The 27,299-nt window shown below is 39.1% G+C and overlaps 3 protein-coding genes across 7 annotated transcripts in view; 2 read left to right on the top strand and 1 right to left on the bottom strand.

Moving 5' to 3' along the window:
• The window catches only part of LOC108045648 (furin-like protease 1, isoforms 1/1-X/2), a 138,707-nt gene that overhangs the window by 82,045 nt on the left and 29,363 nt on the right, over window positions 1–27,299 (top strand). For all 5 annotated transcript variants that reach the window (XM_044458738.1, XM_044458735.1, XM_044458737.1 and 2 more), the window contains one exon: window positions 587–1,415. In XM_044458738.1, the coding sequence (XP_044314673.1) occupies window positions 669–1,415 (747 nt within the window). In that variant the 5' untranslated portion in view covers window positions 587–668. The remainder of the gene's footprint in view (window positions 1–586; window positions 1,416–27,299) is intronic.
• Window positions 12,481–14,900, bottom strand: LOC108045653 (collagen alpha-1(I) chain; the record flags this gene model as incomplete). The annotated part of the gene is made up of 1 exon (XM_017125039.2): window positions 12,481–14,900. A coding segment is annotated over one exon (765 nt), but the record flags the coding sequence as incomplete, so codon positions are not given.
• Window positions 15,926–17,606, top strand: LOC108045652 (carboxypeptidase N subunit 2). Its single transcript, XM_017125038.2, has one exon. The coding sequence runs from the start codon at window positions 16,016–16,018 to the stop codon at window positions 17,414–17,416; it is 1,401 nt and encodes a 466-aa protein (XP_016980527.2). The 5' UTR covers window positions 15,926–16,015; the 3' UTR covers window positions 17,417–17,606.

Below are 27,299 nucleotides of genomic sequence, written 5' to 3'. Positions count from 1 at the left end.
AAAACATAATGGAAATTTGACAACAAATGGATCGAAATATTGAACAGTACTTTTTAAACATGCACTTATAAAACAAGCAAAGACCTATAAAAGGCCAACGACAAAAATATTTAAGTTCTTTAATTGTGGGGACAGAAATTTTGATTTCTTAATTTTGGAAACTATGTTTTTAAAAAACACCAAATATAATATATCCAAAAAGCAAATAAATAGTAATAGTTTTTTTTTGGGAGCAAACCGAAATTCCTAAGTTTACCCGACTTGTGGATAATTAACTAGTTACAGTGAGTTGGGTATTTTAAAATTTGTTCTACTCAAATGTCTATCGGACTTACATATGTAAGTAATAACACATTTTAGGGAATAATGACCTTAGGCTTATGAGAAAATAAGGAACCTAGAGTTTTCAGAAATGTTGATTTGATAATTTCAAATGAAAACACTAACAACCGTTTTTTATATATATCTGTTAAGAGTAATTCTCTGATCCTTTTTTTTTTTTTGTTATGACTGTTAAATTATTATTAGACAAAAAATAATTAATAATATAACTAATTCTTAATATATATTTTTCTGTAATTCTCAGCATCGCAGCCACACGTTGGGGCCCTCACAGCCAGAATTTCGAGGAACGCGAACGACAGCCATTGGAAAAATCCTCACGCACAATGAAAAACGACGTCGTGCGATGGAGCAGGCAGCCAACTAGCAACGTCAACAGCAGCAGTAGCAACAGCAGAAGCGGCAACAGCAACAGCAATAGCCACAAACACAGAAGCAAAAGGAACCAATTTAATGCTCGACAATTAGGGCCACATGCTGGCAGAAGTTGTGAGCGAAAAGCCGCCACAGAGCATGAAGAACAACAAACAATCATTGAATGTGATATAGGAAATTTCAATTTCGATTGCAATTTATTCAAAACTAGTTTTTTAACGCAATGCAACACGAAACATAGTGGCAACAGCAAAAGATTAACCAGCCGCAGCAGACACTTGGCGAAAACGAAAGCTGTGTTGCTGTTAGCTCTGCAATTTAGTGCCGTAGTTTTTATATGTAATTTAAATGTCGGTTTCGTGGCCGGAAGTGTGGCAACGGCATCAGCTGGTGGTGCATCACCGGCAGCACCATCCCCAGCGCCTTCATCTCCGCCCGCAGCACCACCGCCGTCATCACTCAAGGTGGATCCAAATGGCCAGTCGCCAGTGTTGCCGCCATATGTCCTCGACTATGAGACGGGCGGCAGGGCCAAGTTGACGCCCAACAGTGGCAAGTACGGCCAATCGGGCAGCTCCGGGAGCAACAATCAAATCACCGGACACTATACACACACCTGGGCGGTGCACATACCGAACGGCGATAATGGCATGGCCGATGCAGTCGCCAAGGATCACGGTTTCGTCAATTTGGGCAAGGTAAGCGAAAAGAGCTACATTTATACATTTATTTATAAAGGAAAAATAAAATCAAACTTTGATAAAGGTAATAAGTAAAAATATATCCTTGAACCCAGTGAACCCCACTTTCTAATTAGAACTAACTTATTCATTTATCAAAGAAGTTCTGGCCAACACCTAAAGCAATATCCAGTGAGACTCGTTAGCCAGTTTAGCATATGATTAGAACACTCAAATGTGAGACTATTAAAAGTTTGTGGCACCGGAGAGAAGTTTCTCGTCATGGAAAGAAGCATTTGGCTCTGGGGCAACCATATCTGTTGATATGGAAGAGCACTGGACAAAGTTTCCCCGGTTGAAATCAGTGAACTCCCTTTGCATCCTCTGCACTCGTGCAATCCAGCTTTGCTTGGTTGCCTGTCAGTCAGTGAAAACATTGAGGGGGAAAAGTGGGTTTGAAATGCGGGCACAGGTGTTGCTGCCGGACAAGTTTAATCTGAAAGCATTTCGACCATGTACTTTCAACTGCTACTTTGATACACACACCTTCGAGTGCTTCGATACCTCCACTCCACTCCACTTCCCAACCCAGACGCGAACCCGCTAAGTGACTGTCAAGTTATCCTGGCAATGGGGAATGGCCAGCACAAATGGAGCTCAAATCGCCTTGCGATAAAACAAGGCAGCTGGAGATGGAGAAAAATGGGGCTCGAGTAGAAGTGGCTCTAAGTATGGATTTACAGATGCTTGCTGTAAACTACACTTCCAAAAATCACTTTACATTCAATGTATTCATTAAGAAATTTGACCCGGTTTTGAATTAAATTAGATTTATTGATTTTCTTCGTTTAGAGCCTCAAGTGATAATATATGTCGTAGACTTTAAGCCATTCATTAAATTCTTTGTAAGGACAAGTCATTTTTAACATTTAAATTAAAATCACAAAACAACTAAAAATAAGAATTAATATCTTCTGCAACTTCTTTTCTACCTTTCTTAAAAATACCCACTGAAATTCGCCAGTGTACAGCAACAACTATCGCGCTCATCTACAATCCAATGGGGCATTTGAAAGTAAAATGCATTCCAAACAGTTATTTTTGCGGCTGTCAAGGGTTAAGTCCTGCTCTCGCTGTCTGAGCTCAAATGTCACGCAGGTGCCGGATGTAAAAAGCCCGAGCCACGAAAAGCCCCACCGCGTGGATTTCCATTATTCGGATCCCTTTTGTTGGCGCATCGGAAGAAGGGGCAGGAAAAATTGAATGGGTGGCAGGCGACTTAAGTAGCCTTCGTGTCTGTGGAAATTAGTATCACTCACAGTGCCGCCCTCACTTTCTCGACCATTGACTTAATTGGCAGAAACAAAAAGCGGAAAATTCAATTTATGAAGCCGAGCACACAAAACTTTTGTTAGCACTCCGCGCTAGTTGAAACGGACGAAGTCTCCGGTGTAGAGCTGCAGATGGCCGGACTCGGGCCGGGCCGCGAAAGTTAATTGAAAATTAATTTTAAATGGCATTGTTAAAATGAATCCAACTTAAGGCCAACCTGAATGTGAACGGACACCGACTCTCTGCAAATGAATGTGCCGTTTTGCATAATTAGATGACGCCCAAAACTTCTGTAAAACTGTAATGAGTTGAGCGCGAAGCGGAAGTGGAAATGAATCCTAGACTTTCTGCATTACTTACGTTTGTTAATTGCCGACTTGATGGCTGGGAAATTAAAAATGAGTATGCTATATAAGCTTTAACGCTTTATTTAAGTTACGTAAAGTGACATAAATAAATAAATGAGTTAGCTGTCTATTAGGTTTCTCTCAAATTGGTTAAAACCTTTATTAGATAAATTTCCCTTTAAGTCATTTTAAATTGCTTTATTCTTAAATCAAAAACATTACTAAAGAAGATAATTTGTTGTTTTGGGTTCTCACCTTTACAATTGAAACTAAATACTTCGGAAACTCTTCAACTTGAACCTTCGCTTTGCTTCATCCAACACGAACTTTCAGCCCTTTGAACTTTCATCCCGCCTTCAAACATTTGAAACATAACTCGTCGAAAGTGTTGCCAAACATTTCGCACTTGTTCGTGTTGCTGCTTTTCCCTTCTGTTTCTCATGTTGTAATTTTTTGTGGGGGCGAACAGGCGCTAAAAGCCAAAAACTAAACTCGCTTCGCAAACAAACTACAAGTGCCAAACAACAAGAGCAACCTAGGGCAAAAACAATTAATAAAAATAAAACTATAAAGATAAAGTAGTAGAACGCGAGACTTTTTGCCATTTGCTGTTACAGCCAGAATTGTGTGATTTCAAATTGCAACTCCCTGGTTCTGGCTGAACTTGTTTGTTTGCCTGAAGGAGGAGTTTGCCGAATGCGGGGCACATCAACAAATTCGGTGTGTCAGAAGTTTTAATGAAAACGATGCTCTATATACACATATATATACCTCTCTAGTTCCAGGCAGTTCTTTGGCTTCCGCCCATCAAGTTTTCAGCGCTGAAAACTTTTTGGCACCAAAATAATGTTGATAAAATATACAACTAAATATTTTCTGGACAACGGAAGGTGGTGAGAAATATTTGGAGACTAAGTCAGAAATGGTAATTGCACTTAGCAGCTAGGTGGCTTATCAGGGGAATTCTAGTAAATAAATAGGGACGGTATGCAATATTTACAATAAGATTGGAAAAACATAACATTTTCCGATTATTATTTCATCTGCACTTTCATTATCGTTTGCCTTTTTGCTAATCAAAGGGGCAAAGAATTCGAGGAACTTACAAAGAGTGCACCTTGAGACTTTACCTCCTTCTTTTGCTGTTTGTCATTTACTTATCTGACTTTGGTATTTCGGTCCCGCCTTCTTTTCCTCTTTCTCCTTCCATTGTTCCACTTTTGTATAGCGTCATTTACATAACACTCACTCATTGTCCGCCTGGTGCAGCTCTTTGGGTTCCTTGGTCCTTAAGCTCCTATTGTCTTTCCTTGCTTTCTGGGCTGGTGCTGATAAATGTTATCCCTCGGCCTCGGCCACTCATCAAATTAATTGGAAAGCAAGAGCAGCCAAAAAGCTTTTACGCGTCGCCCTCTTTACCGAACTTATTTGCCTTTTTGGGCTGATTTTTGCTTTTTTAATTAATTTGCCACTTTCTTGAGCCAGCCGGGTCAATTGAATTATTGATCGATCGGGAGATTGATTGATTTTGTGGTTGCCTCTGGGCCGCGATTGCATCGTACGCTTATTGCATTTACGTAATTAAAATCTCTGCCAGATGGCTGTCCTTTGAGTACATTTGTTTTCCACCTGGAAGCTCTTTACACTTAATTCCGTGCTGTGGGACATCTTTGATAAAGGTCAACGGCTTATTATTAATAAGGGTCTGTTGGGGCTCGGAACCCAGGTTCAAAGACTCGTTATCTTCGTAACATCAAGCGAAACAAGATAGAAAGCGAGCTTTAGCAAACCGAAGGTTTAATAATCTTGCAGATGTTATAATTTTATTTCCCGATTGTTCCTATGGCAGCTATATAAGATTATTACATAACTAAAAGCGTATTTTTGAAATTGCTAAAAAGTACGATATATCGGAGTAAATGGATATATTTTAAGAAATAAGGAAGCTAATCAAGAAAATATATATAATTTATAGGGCTTGAAATGTGTCCTTCACTGCGTTGCAAACATTGACTAAATTTTAATACCCTCTGCTAGGGTATACAAATTAAAGCCTGAACTTTTTTCTTCGTTTTTTGTATTGTCTCAAAGGAAACGTCAGCAGAAAAAGGTTAACTTTTCGATAGGGCTTAATTGGTTAACAATTTGACAAGTTGTCGGGTACTAAGGTGACAAATTTGGTAAAAGGGTCTAAGCTCTGCTCAGCTTAAGCCCCACATTTTCACATTTTTATTAATTAGTTTTTAGAAATAGGTAGAACAATAAGGGATAATTTATTTTAAGAAATTTAAGTTTCATATTCGAAAAGGTTTTTCTTTGGACTCTCCAAATATATTTGAATACTCCAAACATCGATTTTTTCTTCCCTAATAAATGGTAAAAACCTTGCATCGCTATGCCCAGCTGTAATTTGTTTTCCAAATTCCATTTTTCCATTTAACCATGCTGGGTAAGCAGTTTGAGCAGGACTGGTTCAACTTTAACCCCAGTTGACAAATTTTTCAAATATATTTTTGCACTTTTGCATGTCGAGAAGTTTGCCAACCAAAGTTAAACAGTTTAGGTGTCTATGTGTGTTGGTCTATGTATATATTTGTACTTATGCCTGTGTGCTAGCGTGTCCTTTGTTCGGATTTCGCGTGGCTGCAAGGCGGATATCGTTGATAAATTTTAAGTCAAAAACTCGGAAAATATTTATGACTTAACTTTTGTTTAGTAACAAAGCAACACGCAGGCACTCGTATCTGTGTTTGCCACCCCCTGCCCCTTAGCAGGATTTCACAATTGTCACAGAACTTGGATCCCTATGCAAATGGCATTCTAGGGGGAGGGGATTTGCCTTCAGCTTGTTTTGAGAACTTGTACAACTTTAATCACATGACATGGGGAATACCAGAAGTTTACATCATTTTCTGCTTTTTCACCATTGATCCTAGGGACTTGGGGAACAACTTTTTGGTGCAATTTGCCTGCAGCAGACAGCGGAAGAAGTATATCGATACGGAGTCCCGTTTCTAATTGAATATGTAAAACCCAAATGCGATTGAGTGTGAAATGAGCGAATCGACCGCCAGCCAATCCAACTGCCTTTATGTACTCGTACATTCTCGCAAAGTTTCTCAAAAGCAATTGAACAGACAAGTTTCCCGGTAACACATTTTATGCCCCTTCTCCTTTTTATTTTGTTGCATCGAGTGAAATTAAGTTTACTACTTTTCTGCCGCAAATGAATCAATGATTGGAATAGTGCGGAATGAACGTATGTGTGGAAACTTTTTGCCAATAGTGCAGAAAAGTTCGAATACAGCTAATAAATATTTCGCAATTCATTGCAAACTTTTTGCCCAAAAAATTTGCATTGACACCGATTCAATTGCCCTGAAAAGTGAGCCAAGGATTCTGTGCAACCTATTGTGGTAGTTGTGTTACCCTTTCCCGGTTCTGTAATTCAGCTGTCTAACAGAAAAACACCAACAAAGTAGGTGACTTTAAGCAGCTTAATTAACTTGGCCATGTTCCTTTTGATGACCCACCTGATCTTGTGGCAGGAAAAATAAAATTTAACGGCCACCTGACCTGATACAATGTTCAGACAAGCAACTTTGTCGGTAATGGTGATGAAGTTGATGTTTATGCTCTTGTGCGGGCAGTAAAATTAATTAGCCAATTTTATGAGACAGACGCGAGGGAGCTTTTCAGAAACATCTTGTTGTGGCAATAATTTTGCACTTCTAGCTAATTGAAAGGTATGTTTTTAACTGGTCACCGTTTGCTGAAAGAAGCCGAGAGTCTTAAAAATATATTGAAAAGCATTTTTATTCCCACTTGCTCATTTTTCATATTTTTTTGGGCACTTACCAACTACGTAAAGTAGATGTTTTCCATCAAAGTAATCCATATCCTTTGGCTATGCATGGACTGCATAAATATTATAGATATTCTCTCCATCAAAAGTTCAATCATCTGCTTCATCATCAACTTTGAGGGGAGCAGTTCACTTGACTGAATTGACCCGCCTCAAAGGAAAGTTTACTCTTTCGCACTTCTCCCTCCGCCCATTGCAAGTCACTCTCCCTCTTCCCTCTGACTTTTTACCATATTTAAATGCATATTTTTGGGCGTCCCTTTCCGCTTTTCCGTTTTTTGGCTGGCATTAACAAGAAAACATGAATAACGAGGACGAAGACGAAGACGAAGACGAAGGAAAACGTTGCGTAGAAAGTTTTTCCAGCTCTCTCGTTGTTGTTGTTAACGCCCAATAGCATCGTGTTTTCTTAGCTTATCTTTTTGGGCTGCTGACAGTTTTTTGTTCTCGCCGCTCCTAAGGAAAATCCGGGGAAAAAGTGAAAATAAAAATATTTATAAATAGGAATCCAAGGGAGACAAGCCAAAGTAAACGGGCGTTTTTAGCCAGGCTTAACCACGCCTCTAACTTGGGCTTTTTGTCCCAAAAATGCTTTCAGCATGGGGCTGTGCTGAGCCATTCTTTTTGGCATCTTCAGTATCTCTAATCCATTGTCGTTTATATGCAGGCTGAAAATTAGAGAATCGCGCTTTCCCATTGTCCGGTTGTGGATTTCTTTTTTGTTTCGCCTTTTGGACACGCCCTGGCTTTTCCCGATGATCTCCTCCCTTTTGCTGTACGGCAATTGGCGTTTGGGCCCCAGTCGAGTGGAAAATTGCTAATGGCCAGAGACTCTCCGCAACAAAAAAATTGAAAAAGGAGAATAAAAAACCAACTGTGACTTCTTGCAAATGGCCGCTGTGATTTTAATTAAAAGCCCTGGGGAAGTCACACTCACAGGGGACAATCGACGTTGGCCAAAAGTCAAAGTTGACTTGATTTTAGGGTCCTTTTAATTGCCCTCGAAAGCGGAAAATAAAACGAAACTCGTAAATTTATACATTGCTCAATCAAGTGTAGCGATTGTATTGCAAGGGCAAACGGGAGAGCCAAGTGGCGAGGAGAAAAGTTTGTGAAATCACGGTAAATATTTCCCCGGAATAAATATTAAAAATTTTCCGGTTTGTATATTGAATTTGGGACCCGACCCACACCCCAGGTTGGTCAAACAAATCGTTAACAGTTGCAGTTCGTAGGGTGATGGCGAATAGGAATCAAATCAACACTTTCCGCTTGATTAGGCCAATATGGATATTTGATATTTGACCGCTGTTAGTTCGGGTGCAATTAGAAAATATTGTTCAAATACATGGAAACAAAAGCTTTTTGTTTTATCAAATTTAAACGCAAGGGGATTTAGATCAAAATGCTATATGCAATACACTGCGTATACGTTATACGATGTTAGCACATGGAAATCACTTTTGTTATATTGTTTTCAAATGTTTAACGGTAATTAATGAACCGGTAAATACCATCAGAAAGCATAAATATCTGTATGCGCTCCTGCAATGTTCTGTTTTGTGTGTTTAATTAATGTTTACCCCTTTCCAATGCCGCAATAAATTATTGATCGCCCTGATGACCTGGCCTGCAGTCTACCCACTCCTATGAACATGTCCCGCATGCCAAATGACAATATGAGTTATTAGTGCCACATTCATATATCAAGATTGTGTCTGTGGAAATAGATTGGCGTTTTAATTGCCACCGATACATTCAAGTGTCGCTTAGCGTTTATCCCAGCTAAATGGTTTCTTGATTTAGATGGATTCTGATGGAAGTGTTTAGTGAAAATGCATTAAAGACTAAATCATTTCAAAATATAATTGTTGTTCAAGTTTCACATTTTTGGCGCTAACAAATGCAGAATTAAATATGGAGAATGAAAATTGCATTTTAGTTGACATTGACAATTGATTGCATTCACTTTTGCACTTTTGTTCTAAAACGTTGCATTTTTGATAATCCTTGGAGTGTCAATTGCAAAATCACTTTTCAAAGTTTTCCTTTTTATATATTTTTAATTAACTTGACGACAGCATTTGCAAGTTGACACACTGACTATAAATCTGGCAACGATTTTTCCTTTGTGTTGTCCAAAAAATTACCAAGCCATTTCCCTCTCCCCTCAAAACTTTGTCCTCGTCGTGATTTGGCATGCATTCAAAAAGTTTTACACGATACAAAAGCATTTTGTTCAGCCTGCCAACTGACATTGAAAAAAGGCGCATAAAACGGATGGCAATCAACGTTGCAATTATGTAAGTGTGTGCGACTGTGTGAGCTTGTGTTTGTTTGGAGTGTGTTTGTGTGCTGTCGCCTGTATATTGAACTTGCCGCTGACCTTAGCCTGCTTTTTACACATTTCAGTTGCTTAGTCATTTTATACCCTTGCAGAGGGTATTAAAATTTCAGCCAAAAGTTTGCAACGCAGTGAAGGGCACATTCACGGCTCCATTAAGTATATATATTATTAATCAGCATCACCATTAGAGTCGATCTAGACATGTCCGTCTATCCGTTTCTATGCAAACTAGTCCTTCAGATTTAAAGCCATTTGGATGATGGTTTTACTTTTATAAAAACCATACGACTGTATTATAAAGCTGAAAAATCGACCAATCTTCATTGTTCTAAAGTGTGTTGCAATGTTATGGAATTTTTAAATCTTATACATAATAGGAATTAAAATAAATTTCGGTAAATAGATTCTTATATTAATAATCAAACTTTTAAAAACGTTTTGAAATGTTGTAATATTATTTTTAAAATTTTTTATATTGCTTTTTTCATAAAGAGAACTCAACGTAGAGAATTTTGACTGTATGTGGAAAATACTGTATGGCAAATGTGTTGCATATTTTTAGACGCCTCTCGCCCATGCAGTCCCCTGACCCTATCCCCCTCCACCCCCCTCTTTCTCCAACGTTGGATGCAGTCCCCGTTCATGGCCACATCAGCATCAGCTCGGCTTTAGCCATAGGTTTTGCTATAGCTCTACCATCGGCAGCGGCTTCAAAGTCGCGTTCAACGTCAAGTGGCCCACTCGGCATTCCACTTGAAGCGTAATGAAAGCATTTTTGCCACTAACACATGTGAAGGGGCTGGAGGTGGACGGGGGGCATAGTGTGTGCGAAAGAGACAGAAGGACAGAAATAGAGAGAGACAGTAAGAGACTGGCACTTGCTTAGCTTTAGTGTGTGCAACATCAGATTGACACTTGTCAGAATCATTTCTGTCTACACTAAAGCAAATTGCGGCCCAAAGGCTACGAAAAAAGCAGGGAAATTAGCCAAAGGAGCAAAATAATACAGAATTTACCCTTCATCCCTCCAACCTTCAATGGCCAACTGTCCCAACCCGATTACACAAAGTTCGAGATCTGTAATTCCATTAAGATTTCTGTCTCATTGCACAGCAGTGTCAAGTTCATTTGTTTCGACAGACCCTGCAGGTTGTGTGCCACCTGGCTGCCCAAGAACAATAAAACACATTAACACCTATTAGTGGACTGTGAGGGGAGAGTTCTGGGGTGACAGGGGAGTGAAAAGGTCCTGGCCATTGTGCAAATGGGAACATAAATAAAAGCGACTGTCTGCCAAGTTATGAATAATAATGACAACAACAATGAAAGCGACAGAGAGCGAACAGGAAAGCCAAGCTTAGCTGCTTTAACCAGGCACAGGTGTGGTCAGAATAAGTGGATTTTAAAAATTCCAAGAACGTTTCAAATCATAAGGCAACGAACTTAGATATTTCACTTTTAATTTTACTAAAACCATTTAAGTTTAAGTTTTGTCAATTTTTAAAAGAAGAAAAGTCGCAAACTTTTTTTTTAATATTCTTCTAAGCCCTGGCATTGTCCCTATTATCTTGACCTCCCCTGTACGTGTGCCTACATGTGTGTGTAAGGTAATTAAGGATTTGGACATTGCCAAGGCAGTCCAGTTAAACTGGCTCGCCGCTTTGGGCCATTTTTATGGTCATTGTGCAATGGAATGGAAGGACCAAAGAAGGAAAAAAAAGACGACCACACCTGGCTTTTATCTGGCTCTGAGGTGGGTGAACTGGCAAACAGGATATGGTCGCAGATAAGACCAAGTCTCATTGTGTGTGTGTGCTTACAAATCTCTGCCCTAATTAAAAGTCATTAGAGCGAGGTATAATTGCATCTAAACGGAATGTTTTCCCCACACAGTTTAACTCTCAGATAAATCTGTTAGAACTTAAAGCTGATTCAAGGCGATAATATTACGTTATCTAATTACATCATTCCCTCTTTTTTCTTCCAGGTAAGCAACCCGCGAAACATGAAAGGCAAATTTCCAGCAAAGGTGTAAGTAAATAACCTTCGGACTGTACAAGTTCAAATGTAAATCCTACTAATGAACCCGGACGAAAGTTCACAAAAAAAACATTTGGTTGGTAAATGAATATTTTAACAGTCAGTTTCATTAGCACTTAAGCCGCTCGAGCTGTGTCCTGTGTCTCCGCTCTGTGGTTTCCATAAAATATTAATCTGTTCGAGCCGCATTTCAGATGCAAATGCAAAGCGAATGAATAAATAATGGTCGAGTGTGCGAATTATTAGAAGGAATTCGGCGCAATAAGTGTTTTCCCCGTAAGTTGCCGGGGAACTCGATCGAGTCGCGCTGTTCGCTTCTTCATAAATTTCTGCCTCATGAAATATGCAAGTCCCAAGCTGGCATGAAAATGGCGGAGCTTCCGCTGCAGCCGCTCATCCTGTCCCACCCAATCCTGCCTTATCCTATTATCTCTGGCCGAGTTATTTTTTTTTTGGAATCTCCCTTCTGCCTGCCTCGTTCTCTGTTCTCTGCTGTTTTGTTTAAATTGTCAGTTTGCACGCAAAACGCCGTAGTTCCGGCCAGTGTTCATTTCGCTGACTTGGCCTGCAAATTACAGCCAACATTTGTTCCCGCCTTCTCCCCGCAGCTCCCTTGACTATTTTAAGTTTGCGAGCAATATCTATTCCTGACAAATATTTTGCAGCAATTCTTTAATGAACTTGGTTAGTGGGCGGGATTATTCGATGGCGTTGGATTATTGGCATTTAATATTTTCAGCGATGGAACTTTATTGATTGCTTTTAATTCGGTACGGACCTGTGCCAAGGGAAAATCGAAAAAATATACATAGCTTTATTATTTATATGCAAAAATCGTAATATCGCAATTATAGTATTATGGAATATTTCATATTTGAAATAGCTGCAAGGGTATACAAACTTCAGCTTGTTTCACTTAGTTTTTAAATGACACGGTTTTAAATTCAATTTTGTGAAAATAAATAAACTCGAAGCTGTGCTTAAAAATTAATGTTGCAGTAGCATTTTTTTTATATAAATAATAAATAATAATTGAATTATTTAGTTAACATATGTATATATAGAATTGGCTTGCTTAAGTACATTTATTAAATATATAAAACACTTTCTTTTAAACAAAATGGCTGCAACTGAAATATTTTAATTTCTCTTGTTCTCTTGTTACGCAAAAATGGAAGACATTTTTGGGGCACATCAAAGTACTGCATATCTTGGCATGAATCTTCGCCTGCTGAGACACACAAAAACGCCTCGACAACACTTTATTATTTATCGCCATAATCATTTTAATGGCAACAAGCCAAGCAATAACAACAACAACGAGCACAGCACGATAATCATATTTATTAACATTTTAACTTAATCAGCATGGAGTCGTCCGCCTTTTGATGTATGTGCGTTGGAAAACGAGAAGGTGGACCCAAGAAAGCGTACTAATCAGTCAGGTGTTGTCAAGTCATGAGCCAGTCTCCAAGTTACAAACAAACATTTTAATTCAAATATTATTCAGCTTCCACTCTGTTGACTGCAATATTTTCACCCAAACATGTGTTGGCAATTTTTTTCTTTCCATTTTCATCAGCCACAATCTTGTTTGTCATGCTGCCTTTACATTAGCTCTGTCTGGGTTTCATTTGAAATTTACAGATAAGAAAGTTGGCGAACGTTATGAGACGGGAATATTAATGGAACGAGAACGAAGCTTCCTGCAAAGACATCCATCATTTTGGGTCCCCAGTAAACTGCAGCTGCTGTGAACGAGACAAGCACTAAACGTATAAAACATTTTCATTTAATTGAAACAAATGCGTGCTGCGTATCAATTGTAGCAAATGTGTGGGTTTTCGGATAGGACAACTAAAGAACAATAAAAACTAAATGGCAACCAAATGGGTTGAGCTGGTGTGGGTGTTCCTCGCACCATTTACCAAATGAGCAACAGAGATGGCAATCGTTTCAGGTGCCGTCAATGGGGCCACAAAAAAGAAAAACACAAATAATATAAACGAACGGGCGAGCGTACATACAAAAAAAAAAGAACGCTTTATTTGCCACCCCTAGATGTGGTGCCAAGTGATATTAAAATCCATGTAAATTACACACAATCATCATTGTGCTTACGTCTGCATGTGTGCTAGCGTGCCATAAACTGACACCAAACACGAGCATTCCGCTAGACCTTTTATGGCCTGACCACATTGCCAACGTTTGACACACTCGTTACAATAGATACGTAGATATAGTACAGCAGATAATACCAGCGACGTGCTCTTCGAAGTACAAGTGTACTAGCCACATGGATACTATATGGCCGCCTATACTGTAATCAGAGATTAGAGGATGTCATGATGGAGAATAAAGTAAAACAAAATGGGATATATGCGATTAGACCACACGAACGACAGATATGATAGCAGACCACATCCTGTAAAAATTATTAATTACTTACTTAACTTTAACTTTAATAACTGTGGGCTAATATGTTAAACAAAAAAGGGGACAAAGAATTAATCTTATTTATTATGGTTAATGAATTAAGAGCATTTAAAATGAAGTAGATCTATACAAAATTGTATTTATTTATCAAGAAAGTCAATCATGAATAATTAAGTTATGACTTTTAGGTCAAATTTGTATTCAGGTTTTTTTTCTAAAAAAAAATTGTTTACTCCAAATTAGCTTAGTTATTTGTTTTGTGCTCAATATTTTTTACCCACGAATATATTCTCGGTCTGCAGGTTTTCGATTCTCTTAATTAAAAAATACTATTCGGGCTGTCATTTGATTTAATACATTTATTTATTCATTTAACTTTGATAACCTCCGGAAAAGGGTGTGTTGTACTGGGGCTTATTGTTACTGCTGCCTGTTTGGGTGTACCAAATGGTCTGGGGCTTCTGAGCTGAAATACTTCCCGATTCACCGGCAGGACCTCGAGGTCCTCGGGGACCAGCGGGTCCAGCAAGTCCACGTGGTCCAGGTGGTCCTGGTGGACCGGGTGGACCCGGAGGACCAGGCACAGGAATGGGAATGTAGGCAGTGGGTGGCAGAGGCTCCTCCTTCTCGGCGGCCGATTCACTACCAAGATTTGTGGGCAGCAGGTTGAGCCCAGGCCAATTGAAACCCGACTGACCTTGGACATTAAAACCCAATTGGACACGTGGCACTACTACATAGGAAAGAGCATTTCCTGGGCCTTGGATGATTCCATTCTTGTTGTTGATTAATTGGGGACCATAGGCCACGGGATAGGCAGCCACCTGGGGAACCACGTACTTCCCATTCTGATCGCTGACCATGGGAATGGAGTTCGAGTAGAGGTAGTCGGGCACTTTACGACTGTCCTTATCAAGTTCGGGTTCCGCTACTTCCTCCCTGATCTGTGGCTCATGAAAGGTGGGCTCCTGGTCATCGGATCTAGCCATAGCATCTCCAGGTGAATAGATCAGAATTTGAGGGCCAATCGGTTCATCCACATCCACATCTAATCCACTGCGACCGGATCCAACAACCCGACGAAGGTTGGGAACACGCGACTGGCTGCCGCAAATCAGGCCCAAGATCACTGAAAATAAAAGTATTTATATTTAGTTAGTATTCCTTTCAGGATTGATACTAATAGTTCTTTTCTCACCCAATATTTGCACTCTGCGATTCATGTTAGTGGACTGTTGATTTTTCCATTTCTACCAGCCTCTTTTATACCAAATTCTTTGACTTAGATAAGATCTGTAGAAAGGTTCTTGGTAATGGCCAAGTTCAGTCAACTTGCTGGCCCATCGTTGGTAATCAATTTTAACGGCCCAGTTTAAGGGGGTCAGCGTGCTAAACTAGTTCGCTTAATCTGTGGATCTTCGCCATTAGTCATTGGGTGCGGTTTAGCAACGCGAAATCTGTTAGAAGGGCAGATTGAACCCTTTTCTTGTAAGTTGTGATATATTACAATTACTTTTTAACAAACTGGTATTATGGGTCACGTATTCCACTCAAAAACTCTTTCTGCGCGAAAAGATTAAATATATATTAGATGTAGATGAAGAATAGCTTTAATCATTATAATAATAACTGAACAAATTTGTATTACGTTAGTAAAAGAATAGCACAAACTTAAACTTATTTGAGGTGTAAAAATATACATTTTTTCCTTCATATATTGCTAATAATGGTGCATTGTCTCTCTTTTTTGTTTTCCATTTCCTACTTTAAAAAACATTCATTTTCATCAGTCAGACGTGGTCAACCCAGATACAAAGAGCAGCTCCGAAACCCAAATAATAAAATGCAATAAAACAAGAGTGCAGAAAAACGAGTATACACTAATATATAGTCAAATAGTTTGTCGCACGAGAACGAAATTGAAAGTTCAGCATGAAATATTTTGGAATAGAAACCAGGCAGGGGTTTAATTGAATTAAATGAAAAACAACTGCCATGCGACCCCTTCAACGTTGCGTTGCTATATTTGTGCTCTGCTGATCCGTTTGAATTGAAGCACCCGCATCCGCATTTGGGGTCGCCATAGAACATCAGATTTTGGAATTCAGATCTCCGGATCGGTGGATGGTTGGATCGGTTGGTCATAACAGTTGAGCCAGTTGCGCCGTGGCGAGCGCTTCGTTGGCGGCTCCCGAGGTACAGGATCGTGTCACTCGGGAGTCCTGAAATCGGGTCGCGAAATCCGTATATCATGGCGGTACTTTGGTGGCTACTCTTGCTGGTCTTGCCGCCCAGCTACCGACTGGCCACGCCCCCCGGCAGCGGTCAATTGCGCCGCCTTTGGCTGCAGGATCATTGCAGTGCGGGAATTTGCACGAATGTAGTGATCGGTCGCAGTGATTATGTTATCTTGTCGCAGGCACCCATCACGGGCACCACAATGCTCACCTTTTTGAACTCGAGCATTGCCAAGATACCGCATCTGTTGTTCGACACCTTTCCGGATCTTCAAGTACTGCGCATGGAGAATTGTTCGCTGGAAACATTCGAGAAACCGCAGTTCGAGGGTGCCAGCAATCTGATGAGTTTGTTCTTGGGACATAATCACCTAAAGGAGATACCCAAAAATATATTCCTGGGTGCCGACAATCTGGCCACCTTGCATCTTCAGGGGAATCAGTTGAAGCAGTTGGGAAATCATAGTTTCCATGCCCTGAAGGAAGTTAAGGAACTTTCACTGGCCGAAAATCAATTGGAGCAGCTCGCTCTAGGAGTTTTTAGTGGTATGCGGAAGTTAATGGATCTTAATCTAGCTGGAAATCGATTGGAGGCTCTACCAAGAGGAGTGTTCGACCGGAATTTAAACCTCACCAAAATAAATCTGGCCCGGAATCGGTTTACCGCCTTCGAATCGGAACTGTTGAAGCTGCAGCCAGTTTTGACTCAGCTGGATATTTCTGGAAATATCCTACAGGAGCTAACACTTAACTTCACTTTGCTGGATGTGGCTATAGCTCATAGTTGCGATTTGAGGAGATTAACTGTTTACGGTGTGGTTCATGAACTGGATTTGCATAATAATTCGCTAAGGGAAATGCCGCACATTCCACTTTCAGCAAATGTGAGCGTTTTGGATTTGTCTCAAAATCCATTGGGAAATCTTCAGGGAAATCCTTTGCGTAGATTCACCTCTCTGTTGCGACTGAATCTTTCTGCAACCAGTGCCCACGAGTTACCAGAGGGATTGTTCAAGAAACAGACTCATCTGCAAATGCTTGACATATCAGCAAACTCCATATATTCTCTGAAGATCACAATCTTCGACAGCTTGAAGGCGCTTCAGTATTTCTACTTTCAGCAGAACAACTGGAACTGCGATTTCCTGCAACTGCTAATGAGTTCGTTTGTGAAACGCAGGGATATTTCCTTCATGGAGGATATAACAGCTCCCGAACTGGTGGACGATTATGTGGATGGCATTGCCTGTTGGTATGAGAGCGATAAGCAGTCCAAGAAGTGTGAGTCTGGTGGATCGGAGGCTGCCATGGAGCTATCGGTGGTGCGGAATGAGATCAAGGCCTTCACAGAGGTGGTGGAGAAGAAGTTCGTCAAGGTCTACCGCATGTTGGAGGAGCTGAAAATGAAACTATAACACGGATCGGATGAAAATCCTTCCCATATTTATCAAACATATTTTATCCCCATATTTAACCAATTATTTAATCATATATATAAAGCATTGTTAACCTTATTTTGAATTATTTGACACACGAAAGCAACAAATGGATATTTTAGGATATATTACTAGAACCAATAAAGCACTACTTGGAACTCTAGGGAAATAAAGTGTTTGACTGTAATCAGAAGATCAATGAAATCGGGGCTAAGAGCTAAAACATTTAAACTTGTTTTAGTTTTCGGAATTTTATATGCTGAAAATCCAAGGCATTCCCTTTCCAGAAAATATTCTTATTTTAAAGTGAAGATGTTATTCATGATATTTAAGTTTAGTTTAAACAAAATTTTCAAAAGTGAAAATCACAAAATAAGAGCCTTGTTGGTCAAAGCTAAAATCTCAAACGATAATAGAGATTTAATATACGGCATATATTTAACAAATAATTTTAAATATTTCTGCCTACTCAAAAGCCCATTAAAATTCTCTTCTTTCGTATAACTGCATTATAAAACTATTTTCTCATATTTCATAATCAGTTCTGCTCCACCAAAAATATTTTCTGATGCACATATTTAAAATTCTTTTGTGCATAAACGTGAAAACGGTTTATCAAGCGATAAATCCCAGGCTTCACGAAGAGCTCAAAAATCGCATTTAAAAAAATTTGCTAACGCTCAATTTAATGCCATAAATATTTTATGCAAAACACGAGCAATCCAGAAAAAATATTTATGCCATAACAAAATGTTTTTTATTAAATGAAAGTTATCAGCGTAATCGTGCACAGAGGAATCAGACACACTTAAAACCCGACAAAACTTAATTAAATGCAGACACACAGGGATGCCCGCAAAATAAACAAACACCAACGGAATTTTTTATACGGCATGGCAGCGTCAACTGAACATTGCAATGATAATAACAAATACATTTGGTAAGAATTTTTTTCCACCAGACTATTTAAGAGTTTGCTCGGTACTGCGGCAAATAAATAAACACAGTCGCACATGGGAATACCATTAAAATATGGCTTACAGTTGATTGGGCTGAAAAGTGTGGCAGGAAACTTTTTGCCAACTGCCCACAGATATCAAGTTGTGGGAATATTTTTGTGGATATGAATGTTGGTTGAAAAATTGGCACGCTATATGGGGCTCATAATAATTTATAGATGATGTAAACTTTACGGTATCGAGCCTATACCATTTCGTGAACGGAAAAGAGCATTTTCAATAAGCATCATTTGCCTTTTCTATGCTTTCCGGTTTTTGCCTTTGTCACAAAGATGGTTTCCATGCAAAATTTCTGAGAAAGATCAAAGACGCCATAAAGTATGCAGCACATTTTAAAGCTTAAGTCATTGAGACACATGATCCTATCTCCCTCTTTTGTGTGCTCTGCGCTCCTTCCTCGGGCCTCTCTGTCGCTCTAAGAGTCTTACTACGCTTGTAAGCAACTTCCGTTTCCGTTATCCGACGCGTCGTTTGTTCTCCCATTGTTGCCATTGGTGCTGCTGCTGTTGCTGCTTCCTTTCATCTTGCCCCCGGATTCCCGTATCGTAACTCTGCACTGCAAACGTTAAATTTGAATTTTGAAATTATATCCCTGAAATTACAATACAAATTCCTTCTGTTTTGTAATTTTAAAAGCACTTGAATTGATACATTTGAGTTCCCAGACAGCAGCAAAATTGTTTGAGTGATGAATTTATTAACTGAATAACAACAAAATTATAGATTTGTATAAATAAAATCAATTAAAAATTGAACTCCGAATTATTGACAATTCTATTAATTTAAATTATTTCTCTTTTACAATTTATGGAGTAACATATAGTTTTGATATTTCAAAAAGATATAGTTTTCTCTGTAGCAACGTTAACGTGATGGCGTTTTGTAACATATGCAGTACAGTCTGAATGGCCCTCCACCTTACGCTCGTCCGACTTTGTCTTGTCTTGGGCTTAAATGCTTTTTAGCCAAGTTTATGAAATTGTTGTTTGCAGCTTGTTGCTAATGTTGTTGCTGTTCCGATGCCGCAACTCATTAAGAAAACAAAAGCAGAGCACAAAAGTTGCTCGTTACCTAAGCGCCACCACCTCGCCACTTTGTTGTAATTATGTTGACTTTATTACCCAACAATGTTGTACAAATGCATTTAGCCTTAGTTTTTAGTACTTTCGAGGTTACCCGCTGGAACCTTAATCGAACTTTCGAGCTCTCGGAATATTCATTATTTTATGGCGTAATTTTCTTATTACCTTTTATTATTGGAGGATGGCCAGCTGCTGAACGAAAGTTTTTGGCCAAACTTTGGATAATGGGTCAAGGTTATTATTTGGGAGGATATCAAATGGGTAAGGGGATTTCCTTCTGAATTTCCTGTCCATCATTCTTGGGTATCTTTTTATACCCTTGCAGAGGGTATTATAATTTTGGTCAAAAGTGTGCAACGCAGTGAAGGAGACATCTCCGACCCTATAAAGTATATATATTCTTGATCAGGATCACCTCCTGAGTTGATATAGCCATGTCCGTCTGTCCGTCTGTCCGTCTGTCCGTCTGTCCGTCTGTCCGTCTGTCCGTCTGTCCGTCTGTCCGTCTGTCCGTCTGTCTGTTTCTACGCAAACTAGTCTCTCAGTTTTAAAGCTATCGGATTGAAACTTTGCACACACCCTTCTTTCCTTTGCACGCAGTATATAAGTCGGAACGGCCGGGATCGGCCGACTATATCCTATAGCTGCCATATAACTGATTGATCGGAAATGCCATAACTTTCGTGTTTGTAAAGTTAGGAAGTTGGAATTTTCTATGGGTTTTATATTTGGCCAATCAATCCGACATACCAAATTTCATAAGGATCGGCCGACTATATCCTATAGCTGCCATATAACTGATTGATCGGAAATGCCATAACTTTGGTGTTTGTAAAGTTAGAAAGTTGGGATTTTCTATGGGTTTTATATTTGGCCAATCAATCCGACCTACCAAATTTCATAAGGATCGGCCGACTATATCCTATAGCCGCCATATAACTGATTGATCGGAAATGCCATAACTTTGGTGTTTGTAAAGTTAGAAAGTTGGGATTTTCTATGGGTTTTATATTTGGCCAATCAATCCGACATACCAAATTTCATAAGGATCAGCCGACTATATCCTATAGCTGCCATATAACTGATTGATCGGAAATGCCATAACTTTGGTGTTTGTAAAGTTAGAAAGTTGGGATTTTCTATGGGTTTTATATTTGGCCAATCAATCCGACCCACCAAATTTCATAAGGATCGGCCGACTATATCCTATAGCTGCCATATAACTGATTGATAGGAAATGCCATAACTTTGGTGTTTGTTAAGTTAGGAAGTTGGGATTTTCTATGGATTTTATTTTTGGCCAATCAATACGACCTACCAAATTTCATAAGGATCGGCCGACTATATCCTATAGCTGCCATATAACTGATTGATCGGAAATGCCATAACTTTGGTGTTTGTAAAGTTAGGAAGTTGGGATTTTCTATGGATTTTATTTTTGGCCAATCAATCCGACCTATCAAATTTCATAAGGATCGGCCGACTATATCCTATAGCTGCCATATAACTGAACGATTGGAAATGCCATAACTTTGTTGTTGTTAAAGTTAGGAAGTTCGGATTTTTTATGAGTATTAAGAATGCATCATATGAATAATTTTGGAGAATATAATTTACAGAGTATTCTGCAAGGGTATATCAACTTCGGCTCCGCCCGAAGTTAGCTTTCCTTTCTTGTTTCACTCTCCTTTTCTACGTGTCTGTCTCTCCCACCTCATTTACTTAATTTCCTGGCTATGCTCACGTTCCTTCACTCAAATTCCCTTTACGTGCCACAAGTGAAATGCGTGCTTATTTGATTTGTTCAAGTGGCTGCCACAGAAAAAAAACAGATAAACATACGTGTGCTCTAGGGACTCGTTATATTTGCATGCTCCACTCGCAATTTAATTTTGTCAATTTAATTCCATATTACAAGCCAGCAAATCATTCAATTTTTTTTCCCATTAGCCATAAACAATGCACACGCTCCACTGCAATTATGTGCGCAATTAGGCGTTGAGGCTAATTTTTATCAAATTTTTCGGTGTCCGCCCACACAAACAGATTTATATGTATGGAAATGGCTGGCAGCAGGCTCATAAATAAAGCTTAATGGCAAAAACAGTTGGTCAGCCTCTGGGCAGCAAAAAGGGGGCTGGGTGGAATTAAATTAAAAATGCGGAGGAACGAAAGGAGGGAGTAAAAAATATGTTGCCTACTTTTGTGGGCTGTGCATAATTGGGCAGCATGAATAATATAAGAGCGAGCGTTTGAGTGTGTGCGTGAGTTGCTAGTTTGGCAAACGAGGCGTATGCACAACATGCGTTTGCATAAATTCACGCTTAATTAGCTCTCGCCTCCTCACGCCTCTCCCTTTCTCACTTACTCTTAGTCTCATTCCGCCGACCAACAAAACAGGATACCAAGCAAGTTGTAAAGCATCTAATTAGCGGTTGCCAAACGGAATTAAATGTAATTTAATAGGATATGTGGAAATATATAACGGTCAAATCTCCGTATGCAGCTGCGGTCCAATTTTAGGGATTCAAAAAATACAGCCTAAAACATCAAATTATTAACAATAATATACTAACGACATTTTAATTTAAAAGATTGTGAATTTCTTTGATGATTAAATTAAATGCTTTACATTTTGATACACTTAAAATAAAAAATGAAAATAGATATGCGTAAATTTGTGTATGTGTAAACCAAGTATAACCAGTAGTTAACAAATTTTCTACTTCATCCGCTTTTTCGTGGTGCAAAACGAATGCACTTGGCTAATTGAAGACCAAAAAATGTAATCCCGCTCAAATTCAATTTCATTCACCAGCCATTGTTCGTTTGTTGTTTGCGTTTTGCTACCATTATTAACTGGCTTTTTGGCGCAATTAGGCTGCCACGCCCCTTCTCCGCCGCTGCCCCCAGACACACCTGGTCGGCAAAACGTACGTGTCTTTAGCGCAGTTACGTTTAATTTGCAGCAGTAGGAAGACTGGAGCAACAGGAACAGAAAGCGGAAAGTTGCCAAGTATTTGACTGCTAATGCACGCACGTTTCATCCTCGCCGGAACACCACCGAGTGGTTTCCTGTTTGGGTGTGCGCCCGTTGTGTTTTCCAACTTTTAACCAAATTGTTTAACTAAGTAGTAAAAGCGTATAAAAGCACGTAAGACAAATGTACACAGAACGGCAGAAAGAAACATAAATTCAGGAAGAAAGTAGTTAAAATGAGTGGGGTACAAAGCAGAAAGTTTTAACAATGAATCATAAATTTGCGAGATTATATTAAAAGAAGATTTCTTATACATTTTTTGTAGATTTTCAAACGAATATCGTTTTAGTTAAAATGAGTGGGGTGGAAACCAGAAATTTTAAACAATGAATCATACATTTTTACGCGATTTATTTTTGAATCATACATTTTTACGCGATTTATTTTTCATCCAATTTTATTTAGCTCAACTTTAAAAAAGATTTCTTATACATTTGTATCTTAAGATTTTGGAGCGATTAATACATCTTATTCCACTTCAAAAATGTCTGAGCGTATTACAAAATAATTTCCTATATTTCTGTCAAGAACAAAATTCAAATTGAATGATTTATGCAAATAAACCCAGTAATTGAGCACTAAGCAAGAAACGAAAGCACGTCATGAGAAGTGACAGAGATTCTGGAATCTGAACCAGCTATTTGAATCTCCATTTACCGCTGCATTCATTCCCCCGGTCGAACAACTGCATTTCACCGTGACCAGCTCCGGAGAAGCATTTGTCATTGCAAATTGAATCCAACAGAAATGGAGAGGGAACTAAACATGACAAATCATTTGCTTATTATTCCCAGGTCGCTACAGACGGCTGCAGCCGGCCAAAAGAGGAGAATGTTATGCATCCGACAAGGAAAATAGCTGGGAAAGTCCAGGGAAAACAGAGAAAAATCAGAAACAGGGAGGAAGATTAGATAATGGTTCGGTTGGATTTCAGATTTAGTAGGAACTTTGCTTAAAGCCACGTAACATGATATTGGCAGTTGACCAAGAGGTGGCTTTTGGGTGGGTCTGTGGTGCGAACGGTTGGAATCTCAGTTGCCAGTACATGCATTCCACTTCAGTGGACAATGTTCCGCCACCAGCACCACCTACACATCCTTACCCACCATCCATCCATTGCATTGAGCGTTATTCGCATGGAATGCGCAGCTGCACAATTTATACGATATCTGTAGGAGGCCAACTGCTGGGTGTTAAGGGGTGTAAAGGGTCCTGCCGGATAACAAGCTTACTCTGTGACCATCTCCCCCACTCTTCTCCTTCGATTGCGTATAAAATCTTATAAATTGCAAATTGAATTTAACGATAAACATCGTTGGGGCAAGAGCTGCAAACGGCATTGGGCATATTGGAGGGACTCTGTTCATTGTTGGCTCACTTACTCCACTTGTTCGACTGCCGGGACCTGCAATTGATCCTGATTGGGATTGTCTTGTGCTGCTTGTGCAGATACACAAAACACTTAAGATATTGCAGTATTATCTATTGAACTGATTTCGATTGATATTAACCCTTTTTGGGCTATGTATGTTATTATTATGTTTCCATTAATTTCTACATAAAAGAAGTGAATTAAATCATCAAATTATTGGCAACAAATGAATGTTTATCGGTGTATAAATCATTAGCTTTTGCTTTTTACATTTTAAATTCTTCATTAACTTACAAAATTTATGATATTGTCTTCCTAGATATCTTTCTAATCCATTGTATCTTTATTTCTTTACAGGTAACATAAATCTAAATCGTGCAAAATACACAAAAGTTTATACAAAAAGACGTAAGAAACGGACAACTATATTTCTCATTCAATCACCATCTGTCTGCCAGACTTCATCATCTCGGCCCGTGTCTAGACTCTCTTAACTCATTTGCCACTCAAAGTCTGGTGGGGAATTCCCCAGCAACGCATTATGTGTTCAACTTTTACAGCTCCCACATGAAACTTCCTCTCTGTGTCCTTTTTCCCCATTCTGTCGCTTCCACTTTGCAATTATGTAGCAGGAAACACAGCTCACAGCCCAAACCCCGCAAAACTTGGTTCATAATTTATAAGTCACCCGAAAAAATACAAGAACAGAACACAAAGGACCAAAGACCAGACAGCGTGGCGACGACAATGACGACGGCAAACGTTTTCCAACAGCTGGAAAAAAGGGGTAACAACTACAATAAAATGGGGAAAACGAGGGGTGAAAAATAATGGGGATGCTAAGGTGGCGACTATAGGATACCTCCGGACTTGAGAAAGAATAACCTATAAGTAGGGACAACAATTCAAAAATTTTGTAGCGTAATTAAATGCTTAAGAACAAATATAGCTATGTTCTTTCTAGATGTACAACTAGTGGTATACGTAATACATAAAGATCAGATTACAGAAATATGAAATAATGTCCGTGATCATTGAGTTAGTATTGTGTTTCATCAAATGTTTCATTAAAAATTTTACTAGGTATATTAATTAAAAATATATTTTATTTTGAAGTCCTGAAGCGTTTCATAAATTCTTAAATATAATTAAAAAGCCAGCCGACTATGCTATTTGATACCCTAAAGCTTTTTGGTTAAAGAGAAAAACGCTTTCTGGCAGGCAAAAGTCAAAAACTAACAGCCTTTTGTTTGAGACCAATGCGCCATGTGTCCTTTACGGTTAGAAGTTTGTTGCTCTGTGTCCGCGTAACTGTATGTGTGTGGCGATCTGTTGGTGTGTGCGTGACTCCTGCTCTTGCCCTCTGGGTTTTTGTCTCACTGCACGCTCTACGATTTAACCTTTTTTCTCCCCTTGGCCATATTGTTGCTGGCCATTTTCTTGTTCCCGTTGCGATTGCTGTTGTTATTGTTACCAGGATTGTTGTTGTCGTGCGGGCATAAATAATTCACCACACAGACAGACGCAAATAGGCACACGCACACAGGGGAAGTTTCGGACACCGATACAGTTGGCCTCCCATTGTTGTCTTTGGCTTTTTTCATGCCTACGTCTCTGGCCATTTTGTTAAACAAAAGTTAAGGGAATTGTTGGCAGTCCGGGGAAGAAAGCTAAATGATTTGTATACCGGTTCGATTGTGGGTTTTTATTTAATGTAGAAATCGCCAGACTTACACCAAAACAAGAAAAATATAATTAGTTTTTCAACATCTTCTTTTAAACTCTTTCAAAACTTGAGAGTTTTTAAAAATTTGTTTAACCTATAACGAAATCTATAACGAAAACCAAATTTTAAGATTAAATAGTCTTTAAATTTATAAAACAAGCTTTAATTTGTTATATGCAAACAAAACATATTTTTTTCATTCTCAGAAACTCGTGTGCTTGTGAAATGCCAAAAAATAAAGGACTATGCATTTTCGCATTTTTAAAATACTTTGTGAAATTCATCCAAAGTTGCTCAACCAACTTGACTGCCACATAAATTTCTGCCAGTTTTTCGCCTTATGATTTATACACTCTAACATGGGGCCACCTTGCCCCTTCCCCACCATCACTCTTGTTCTACATAGCAATTATTTGGAAGCCAGTTTTTGGCACTCACACATCCAGCCCGCCACCCACACATACTCGCCTAAGCGATTTCTCAATTTGCATATGTTACGCCCACACACGCTCGCACTCTGAAGGACTCTCACTCTCCCGTGGGAGCCTTGAGTTGGCCAGGCTGTGGCAGTCAATTTGTTAAATAAATTGAATTATGTTACAGTTTCGCAAATTCTTTTTGGTCTTTTGTTTTTGCCCTCGAGTTGACCTTTTCTGGGGGTCTAATAGAATTACATATGCGACAACTTTAATGGCCAAATTCGAAACGATATCTCCTGGGAATGGTCGGGCTGCTGCGAATTTATAATAATTAAAAGACCACCCCACGCACACTTCCCTTTAAATCAAAGACCGGAAACGGAAAAACAAAAGAGTAAAACCAACAGAAAACGAACATTCTTATCGTTCAAATTATTCATTTTGCAAGCAAAAATATTTGAAAAAAAAATAAATCGGAAACTGGGGGCCGACCCAAAATAAATATCCAGAGATATTAAAATTCTGGCAAACCATTTTTGTGTTTTCCTCCCTCTCGCGGCTTTTTCCTCCTAAGCCAACACATGCAGGTCATAATTAATAACGAGAGAGCGTGGTAGCAACGCAAAGCAGAAAGCGGAAATCCAATTAACATTTTTTCGGTTACTTCCGTTTCCTGTCCAAATTTAATTCTGGGAATTTCACGAAACACATCTGAGTTACAAAATTAATTAAATTGTATTTTTTCCTAGGGCACAACGTGTGGTATACTTAATATGCCTGTGTGCAACTCATTTTAAGAGGATTTTAGTGCATAGGGTTGGGTCGTAAAATCTATCCTATTCTGCGCTCGGCAATAAAGCCAATTGACAAACTTGGTCCTCGTTGTCGTATCCTATTTTTTATAACCACTCCGGAGCTATTAACGCCTTAAAGGCCGCTTTCGGAATGCTTTGACTAATTGGATTTGTGAGCGAGTATATAATGTATTTACTTATATGTGGGTAGTCAAGTGCTGTCCCATTTCCAGGGAAGCCAATTGCCCACATAAAACGTAAGCGTAATAAACCTTTATTTTATTTTTTGCTCCCTTCAGTTTGGCTGACTTTGGGTAAAATAGCGTCGCTTTGCTAATGGATATTAATATGTGGCCAAGAAAGAGAAGCAAGGAGTCCATTTCAGTAGCACAGTTAGAAGTTGGTTAGGC

The sequence above is a fragment of the Drosophila rhopaloa genome, unplaced genomic scaffold, assembly GCF_018152115.1.
Source record: "Drosophila rhopaloa isolate 14029-0021.01 unplaced genomic scaffold, ASM1815211v1 contig_167, whole genome shotgun sequence".
NCBI classification, from domain to species: domain Eukaryota; kingdom Metazoa; phylum Arthropoda; class Insecta; order Diptera; family Drosophilidae; genus Drosophila; species Drosophila rhopaloa.
This window is presented reverse-complemented; position numbering and strand designations above follow the sequence as displayed.

Coding starts and splice junctions, on each gene's coding strand:
- LOC108045652 (XM_017125038.2), top strand. CDS start 16,016: ATGGCGGTACTTTGGTGGCTACTCTTGCTGGTCTTGCCGCCCAGCTAC.